This window comes from Alligator sinensis, unplaced genomic scaffold (assembly GCF_000455745.1).
Source record: "Alligator sinensis unplaced genomic scaffold, ASM45574v1 scaffold366_1, whole genome shotgun sequence".
NCBI lineage: Eukaryota > Metazoa > Chordata > Crocodylia > Alligatoridae > Alligator > Alligator sinensis.
The window spans coordinates 422443-431709 of NW_005841851.1; the positions used below are offsets into that span (position 1 = coordinate 422443).

Sequence of the window (9267 nt, forward strand, 5' to 3'; positions counted from 1 at the left end):
ATTCCTGCCACCAGGTGGCACCGTGTGAAGTTGTAAATCAGTGTCATTCCCAAGCTCACTTCCATTAGGACAGTTTCTACTGGTAGGAACTGCGGGCTTCTTTAATATATATACACCCTGAGGTAAGCCCACAGTCATTTTTGGAATATAAAATCAGGAAAAGGGAAGAAACTCAGTTTCTAACTGGTTTTTCTTCCTCTAACCCCAGAGGAGTGTCAGATAAGGTATGCATTAGAAACCCTTCTGGATTTTACTCTTCTGTAGAGCTCTCTGTCACTTTTTTAATCTGCACAGTGACAGCCTGCTTTTTCATAAGGCCAGTAGAGGACTGTTCCTTAGAGTATATTTTCCAGTACTTTTGGCCAAGTAACAGGGGTGTACTATTTCCTGTGGAAGAATATCCTGTTCAGGGGCTAATAGTAATCATTGTTAGAATACTTTTTTTTCTTTTTTCCCCTTTTTTTAATGCTCAACCTGAAAGTTCCTTTTCTTAATTCCACCTCTTTTATCTCAACTTTTGCCAGGATATGGAGAGGTAGCTTAAAAATTAAATGTTCTTGTTGAGTAAGAAAATAGCACAGTGACTAAAGCCAAGTCCTTGTTCATGCCCCTTCTCTAGGTGTCCCGCAGATTAAGCTACTCTGTGGCAGTGACATAGTAGAATCCTTTGGAGTGCCCAACCTATGGAAATCGGAAGACATCACTGAAATTGTGGCAGACTATGGCCTTGTGTGCATCAACAGACCTGGATACAACGTCCAGAAATTTATCTATGAGTCGGACATACTGTGGGAACACAGGAATAACATTCACTTGGTGGACGAGTGGATCACCAATGATATCTCCTCTACCAAGATCCGCAGAGCACTACGGAGACACCTGAGTATCAGGTATTTGGTACCTGATGCAGTTCAGGCTTACATTGAAAAGCATGATCTATATAGTCCAGGGAGCGAAGACAAGAATGCTGAGGAAATTCTGGCTCCTTTACAGAAACATGCAAGTTCAAAGCAGTAGCAGACTTGTAATCAGTCCTTCTTTCTTTATGCTGTAAAAATGGAAAGATGTTTGAACTTTTCTAGTGAATCTGCATGCAACTGCCATGGAATTTAGCTGGAGTTTTGTGTTCACGAGGATTCAAAAGTGCACAAGGTTTGGGCCTCCACCATTTAGGAGCTTGATTTCCTTCAATGTCTTCCACCTTATTGTTGTCATTTACCATTGTTCAGAGTGAGAATAAATTGGGTGCACTTTGCCAAAGTACAAATGGCAACAAAGTACGAATGGCAACAAAAGAGGCAAGGCAATGGAAAATCACAGCAAAGCTTACACTTTTACATTTAAGTTTAGTAAAATCTACTGTTACATATCTTTATGGATTTTTTTTCTAAATTCAGCAAAAAAATGTTTACGTGTGCACGCGCGCACACATTTAAATATTTTCACAAAGGGATGTGAATAAAGCATGACAATAAGCTCTGGTGCATGAGAACCTGGAAGTGAAATTGCCTGGAAATGGATGAAACCAATCTGTTTATTTTCCCAGTTCAGAGAGAGTAATAACAACTTAAATAATTTACAGTATTGTAAAAACATCATGAAACATGATTTCCGGAGAAAACCGCAGTTGCCTGAGAAAAATAAAAGTTGCAGCTGCAGACTGTAACCCCTTGGATCCAAGATAAACCTGCTGTAACCCAGGAAGTTTTAGCCTGGCTCTAACCTGGGGTAACATCCTGGGGCAAGTTAGTTTCTTCTCCGGACAGCTGTTGGTTTGCATCTACCTGCTCTGAAGAAGTTACCTCCAAGCTTTTGGCTTGAGGGTCTCTGTCTTGGAGTGGCTCTGGGAGTAGCGTTAGAGCCCAACGAAAGCAAAATCGTTTCAAGGCAGTTACCCTCCAGCTGTCTTGTGCTTTATTTGAAAGCTTGGGAATGTTTAAAAAAAACTGTTACATTTCCTTTCTTATCAGTGATATAGAGTAATTCGCATACACCAAAATCCGGAGCATAAAATCTTACTCATTTCAAATACTTTATTGTTCCTACAGTATTATGTCATAAAACAAAGAACAACGATAAGGATTGAAAGCCACTTGCTAAAAAAAAATGTACATTGTAGCACCAGCAGCATTGTCACAGCTGAATGGTTTCAACAAGAAGGGGTAGCATGAGATGGGCCTCCAGCTATATACAAAAGCAGTGAATAACTTCATTCCTTTGTTTCCCCCTAGAGGCCTTAGTATTTGAGATATGTTTAGTGCTAATCAGGAGCAGGAAATGGTATTATAATTGCCTTACTTTAAGCTCAACACTGTTTCTCATGAAGAGACAGACCTATTAAAGAATCTCAGTCCAGCCACTGCTTTAATGAGTAAAGGTTAAGAATGGCGGTATTGCACTGATGTACTGTAAATGACTGCTTTTTTTCAAAGGATAAATAAGATTTGATTTCTGTACCCAGCCGGAATTGCTTTTTGTAAGTGGAAATGAGGAGGAGAGAACAGGATTTCAATGTTAACTAAATATGTACATTTTTATTTACTAAAAATCGGTTTCTGAAGTGACCAAAAAGCAAAACAAAGTAATCTATGTGACTATTTTAGTGAGCTAGAACGCACTGTAAAGCTTGAAAATACTAGTGAATTCTGTTTCCTCTTTTCCATCACTCTCCACTGTCTGGGTGAATTAAGTGCCTTACCAACAGTTCTGGGACTTACTGAACTACTATGTTAATAGAATAAGGATGCTGTTGACCTGTTTTCTCTCCAACAGTGCTCTAAGGTGAACAGTGAATGGCCTCTCCAAATGGACATACACATGGTGGAATTCTTTTGTGCTTTAAAACCTCTTTTGGTTCCTGCCCATCACTAACCTAGGAGCATCTGTAAGATTGTTTTTTTTAATATGGCAAGATGAGATTAAACTAACTCTAAGTGCATTTCTAATTCTGCAAAGTGGCAAAAATGGTGTCAGGTATTTGTTCTCGGTGATTTTCAGATCAAATGTATTCAGTTCACAACAGGTACAGCTATGCAAATCCCCACTGGGTTTTGAAAGACAACAGCTTGTGCATCATCAGCTATCGTAGGCCAAGTTATGTTTCAGTGTTGACTCAGCAATCCCATATCTTTAACTGTTTAGACCTTGGTAAACGGTTTTATTGATGTTGCATAGGAAGGGAAAAACATCCATCTTCTACTTTAAAGCTCTCTCTCTTTCTCTTCCTTCTCCCTGCCCCCTGGTACATTGATTTTGCCAAATTGACAAAAAGGAGTCAAGATTTAGTTCTAATAAATAAATAAAGTTAGCTAATGTACCTGTGAATACACAGACAGAGTAGACCTCTTAAGCAAGTTCACAGACAACAAAACTGGGAAAGATTATAAAGACATTGGAGGATGCAAGCGCAATTCAGAAGCATCTCAAGAGATTGGAAAGTTGAGCTAGAGCTAACAAGATGAAGTTCAATGCAGACAAATGCAAGGTGCTACACCTTGGGAGGAATAATCAAAAATACAAATACAATGTGTGTGACAGCTGGCTGGATGGCAGTTCTGTGGAAAACAAACTGGGAGTCTTGGTAGATCACACACGCTATATGAGTGCATCAACAGAAGCAGGTGTAAGACACAGGAGGTGATAGTGCCTCTCTACTCGGAACTGGTTAGCCCTCATTTGGAGTACTGTGTGAAGTTCTGGGCTCCACATTTTAAAAAGGATGTGGAGAAGTTAGAGAAGGTCCAGAGACAGGCAACAGGGAAAGCACCTTTTCTCTCTTGCTGCAGAGAGGAGGACATGAACCAATGGCTTGAAGTTGCAGCAAAGCAAATTTAAATTAAATATCTGGAGAAACTTCTCCACTGTTAGAACAGTGAGGTAGTGGAAAAGACTGCCTAGGAAAACTGTGGACTCTCCATCACTGGCGCTGTTCAAGAAGAGGTTGGTCGGGGTGATATAGGTGTAGCTATTCCTATTTTCTACCATGGGTTTTTCCCATGCTTCCGGGCTTTGCTGGTTGCCCCTCCCCTCCCCTTTTTCTATTATATGTGTTAGGTTGTTTCTAAGCCTTCTCAGAGGCATTGGGTGTTGGCTACATCAGCTGGGGTGTGCCGATGATTCTGCTGGGAGCAAAACCAGAGGTTCCTGGCTAGAGGGTTTTGCCCCTTCATTCAGGGTCAGGCTGATCACCATATTTGGGGTCAGGGATTTTATCCCATGGTCAAATTGGTATGGGCTATGGTGGAGTGGGGGTGGGGGTTGCCTTCTTCTGTAGAGGGGCGGGGGGAGCATGGCTTTCTACCCAGGACCTCTTGAGTGTATATTGACAACATTTTATAGAAGTAGAATATTGGCTGTCTTGGTTTCCCCGCTTTACCTGTGGAAAGTTAGGGTGCTAGGTCTATGTTGTGTCAGGGTTGATGGTAATCTTATGTAGAGTTTAGATTATGGGTGTATTGGATCCGGGGGGATTTGATTTAAATCAAATAGATTTAAACCATGATTTAAATCACTGGTCAGGAAGCTTTGATTTAATCATTGTTTTCTACAAAAAGTGCATTCTTGTAGTTTGATATAACCTTCATTAAAATATTCCCACACAGGTCTCTCTTTTACAACCTGGCAAGCCTGCTACCATGATAGGTTTTCCCTTCTAACATATTATTCCCTCACTAGATCTCAGAAACTTATCCCTTAAAACTTCTGAATATTCTGCAGCAAATGTTTCTTTTTTGTTTATATTGTCCCTCCCCCACTTGCATTTGTCTCCAGACTCTTCCTCCTTGCCCAGATCTATTCTACTCCCAACAATCCTCTATTTATTTAACTTCTTGAAACTGTGCTTTTACCGAGAGAAGCATTGTCATAGCTCAGGGGCGGGCAATTATTTTGGGCAGAGGGCTGCTTACAGAGTTTTGGCAAGCCATCAAGGGCTGCATGACAGGCAGTCAGGAGCAGATAAATATTAATTTTCTAAATGTTTTAGGGGCCCCACGGGCCAGATAGAATGGCCTGGCGGGCCGTATCCGGCCTGCAGGCCGCATTTTGCCCACCCCTGTCGTAGCTGAATGGTTTAAACAAGAAGGGGTAGCAGGATTGCTGATTGGTAAATGTTCATCAAATTGTATCTTGACCCAGCGTTGGCTCATGTCATTAGAATGTATTTGTAAGACTCCCATCTAATTTCACTTGGCTTGGATGTGTCACTCAGTTAATTTCTTGGCTATTAGGGCTATTTTGGAATTGCTACCTTCTCCATAATAACAGGTGTGAAGTTAGTTAGCATGGCTCAGCAGATAGCATTCTTGCCTCTGGGCAAAATGGAATGACACTTAAATCCAGCCTTTAAAACAGGGGTATCAAAGCTACGTGTCCAGCCCACAGATCCCTGTCATCCAGCCCACAATACCGTCTGTGGAGCTTGGGCTGACACACTGCATGTGGCATGTGAAGCCTGTCTGGCACGTGCTGCACATAATGTGCAGGCAGGAGCCAGCACATGCTTCATGCAGCGTGCGGAGGATCTCCATCCCAGTCTCCCCGCTGTACCTCCACCATTTTTTTTTCTCTTTACCTGACTACATGACCTAAACTGAAGACATTCCTGAGGTGGGAGGGAACCTGCTCCCTTTGTCTCAAGTTTCCCACTCTTGCTGGCCAGGTAATGACCAGCTCTCTTACCTGCCTATCACTCTAGTTGCTAAGCAACCCCCTAGCCTACATGTGAGACTTCAGGTATCAGAGAGGGGACTTAAACCTCTATTGTCTTAGCAAGGACCTCATAACTGGGAGTGGGGCTGGAGCCCCTGCCAGTCTACCTGGCAACCAGTAATGCATTGCCAATTGATTGGTTTGTAGCCAACTTCAGCTAGTCTCCACTGGACCCCAGAGTGAGGTCATAAGGTCTATCTAAGTTAAAGGCTGCCCAGGAGGAGGGGCAGCAGCCATGATGAAGACACAGAACTGAGCTGGACATCTGCAACTCTCTCCCTCTCTCTCTCTGGAAACACATGGACACACTATGAACTGCCTGCCTCCAGAGGAAAGTTCTACCAGCCTCTCAATGATACTTGTGAGTAAGCTACATGAGATCTAACTAGATATATAGCTTGCAGTAACTCAGATGCATGTTCAAAGGCTACCTAGCCACCCTGTTTGCTCTAAGGTATTTCTCTGATATTGCTCTATTCTGTACCCTACTCCAAACCTACTCCTTGTAATCAATAGTTCTCCTATGTACCTAGTGTGGGAGACTTATTGGGAGAGGATCCAGATTATGCCTTGGGGTCCCCTTGGTCTGGCTGACTAAGAGAGACCACTATTTGGGCTTCAGACTAACGGAAGCAACCCAAGTTCTTGCAAGTCCCCTCTAGGACTACTAGGCCTGTGTTTCCCAGGGGGCACATGGCCAAGAACAGTCCAGACCCTGGGTGGTGGCAGCAGTGGTCCCAGGCTCGCAGATGTGCTCCAGGGAGGGGGTCGGCTGGACATGAGGTGCCCCCAGGGAGGCACTCAGAGCTTGGAAGGTGGTTGGGTGCAGTGAGGTGGGTGACTCAGCGCACCCCCTATTTGCCCACCAGTAGGGGAGCACTTACTGGCCCGCCACACAGCACACAGGGTGGGTCTAGGGCACAGGCTGCATATGGCACCCATGCTAAATTGGGCCCGCTTGTTGGATCTGGGGCCAGTCTGGATCAGACCCACAGACTGGCCCTGCATGCCAGAACTAGCACACAGCACATGCCTCAGACAGTTCCTGTGCACCGTGGGCTGCACTGGGCTGGTCCAGCATAAGCACCACATGCTGCACCCAGAGCTAGTGCAGGCACATGCAATATGTGGTGTAGGACTGGAGCTAGCATGTGTGGTGCAAGCAGCACATGAAGCTAGTCCAGGGTGCACGTTACATGTGGCACCCACAGTTGACCAGCCCTGTGAGATAGCTTCAGCACAGAGGGTGGTCTGTGGGCCCCATCTGGTTCCACACCTCTCATCTGACACATGAGACTGGATGAGATTGACACCTTTGCTTTAAAGAAGCTGTTTTCAGAGTTGCCAAATTGATAGCTGTTCTGTTTTTGGCTTCTATCTGCATGGAAGTTAAAAGATCCTTGGGAAGTTTTAAAAAGAGTAACCCCATCTACACTAGGCAGTTGCATGGATCTCATGATAGCTACATAAAGGTACTTTATACCAGTACAGCAATTCCCACATAGGAGGCAGAATAACTATACTGGAATAATTCCCCTCAAACAAGGGGTTTGATATTAATATGACAAATCACAGCCCTAATCATAGGAACATAGGATTATAAGGACTTCCTCCTAAATCAAACCCAGTCCCCTGCTACTTTAGGCTGTCCTGTAATAAAATTGTTTATTTCAGCATATATTTGAAGTGTAGACCAGGCTTAGGAGAAAAACCAAAGTAGTGAAAATTGCATATTCCAAAAAAAAAATCAGTTATCTGAATAAATTAAAACAAGCACATTCACAGAAATTATATTATATTCACAGATGTTCTGCAACTGAAAAAAAGATATATTCATTAGATTATTTATTCAATGGGCTCAGCTCTATTCTTTTATGTTGACAACATCCATTTAATCCAAAAGAAACATCACAGTTTCCGACTCTCAGTGTGCATCTATCTACACATGCAGTTAATTTGAAGCAATAAACTCTGGAGCAGTTTGAGCTGGAATAAACTACTGGTCACACCCAGGGCAGCAGCAATTTGAGAGCAGTTTATGCCAGGGTTGCTCCTGCCCTGCTCAGCCCAGGCTGACAGTGGGTATGGCGGGGTCAGCCCCAGGCTCTGGGTGGTGGCATTGGGCTGGCTGGGGCACAAAGGTGTTGAAAGTACAGAGCCATGTGGCTATGTGTCAGGCAGGAGTTTGGTCCCGTGCTGCCTGGGCTCACTGGACACAATTTATGCCCACAGTTAGCATCTACACATGCATTTAATCGCAGTTAATTACGCCACCGTAAAATAGTACTGGCCTCAACACTACTATCTTACAGTGGCATTAATTAGTTTACTGCAGCCTAATAGCATCGCACATGTAGACAGTGACAGTTTATTCTGCAGCTAATTAGTCGACTCCACAGTTAAGTGCCTGTGTAGACGCAGCCTCAACCAAGGTAGAATGTGGCACCTGCCTAATAACTTAGAGCAACATAACAGTTAAGACAGGAATTGAAACATATCTGTTCCACATTAAAAAATAAATAAAACAGAGGGAATCTTTGGGACAGACTTAAATCCAGTAGTTTATTCCAGCTGGGGCACAAGGGTGTTGAAAGTGCAGAGCCATGTGGCTGTGTATCAGGCAGTCAAAAATGACCCTCAAGTCTCTTTTAGTTGTGGTGCTAGTGCGTGTAGCACTGCCAAACCTATAGGTATGATTTGGGTTCTTTCTCCTGAGGTGGAGCACCTTGCATTTCTCTGTGTTGAATGTCACCAGATTTTGATCCACCCACCTTATAAGCCTGTCCAGGTTGGCCTGAATCCCCAGCCTATCCTCTGGAGTAACTGCATTTCCCCATAATTTGGTGTCATCTACGAACTTAGCCAGTTCACTTCTGACACCCAAATCCAGATTGTTTTTGAATATGTTAAAGAGTACTGGTCCAAGAACTGAACCCTGTGGAACACCACTGGTCACCTTGCACCATGTTGACTCAGTTCCATCAACAATCACTCTCTGGGTACAACCACGGAGCCAGTTCTCCAGCCATCAGCCTGTAAGGTTGTCAAGGCCGTAGCTCCCCAATTTTACCATGAGGACATCATGGGAGACTAAGTCAAAGGCTTTTTTGAAATCCAAGTACATGCCATCAGCTTGTCCTCCCCTGTCCAGGTGACGTGTCACCTAGTCATAGAAAAAAAATAAGGTTGGTCACCTATGACCTACCCATAATGAAACCATGTTGGCTATCTCTCAGAATGGTGCCTTCTCTTAGCCTGTTGTTTTCTTTCCAACTAAGTCATGGCAGGAAAGATAGGGTGAGGACAGGGATACACTTGCCTCAGGGAGAAACTTGCACAAGTGTTAACCCTATCTGGGTGGCTATTAGTTGTGACACCAAGGTACCTACACCTTTCAAAGGTTGGCGCAGCAGCTCAGTGACATATTTGGTGCTTTGGCTGGGAAGGTTTCTCAATGAACCCAGGGGCCCACCAAAACTTTAGAACAAAATGGAAAAGGAAGGAGCAGTTCTGGCTTAAGGTGCTGCCATGCCACGTGTACAAGACCTGCTGATTCAG

The 9267-nt window shown here is 43.8% G+C and overlaps 1 protein-coding gene across 3 annotated transcripts in view; it reads left to right on the plus strand.

Annotated features, from left to right (window-relative positions):
- The window catches only part of NMNAT1 (nicotinamide nucleotide adenylyltransferase 1), a 27765-nt gene extending 24026 nt beyond the window's left edge, over nt 1-3739 (plus strand). For all 3 annotated transcript variants that reach the window (XM_006016150.3, XM_014523110.2, XM_025211216.1), the window contains one exon: nt 620-3739. In XM_006016150.3, the coding sequence (XP_006016212.1) occupies nt 620-1017 (398 nt within the window). In that variant the 3' untranslated portion in view covers nt 1018-3739. The remainder of the gene's footprint in view (nt 1-619) is intronic.
- Nucleotides 3740-9267: the final 5528 nt, after the last annotated feature.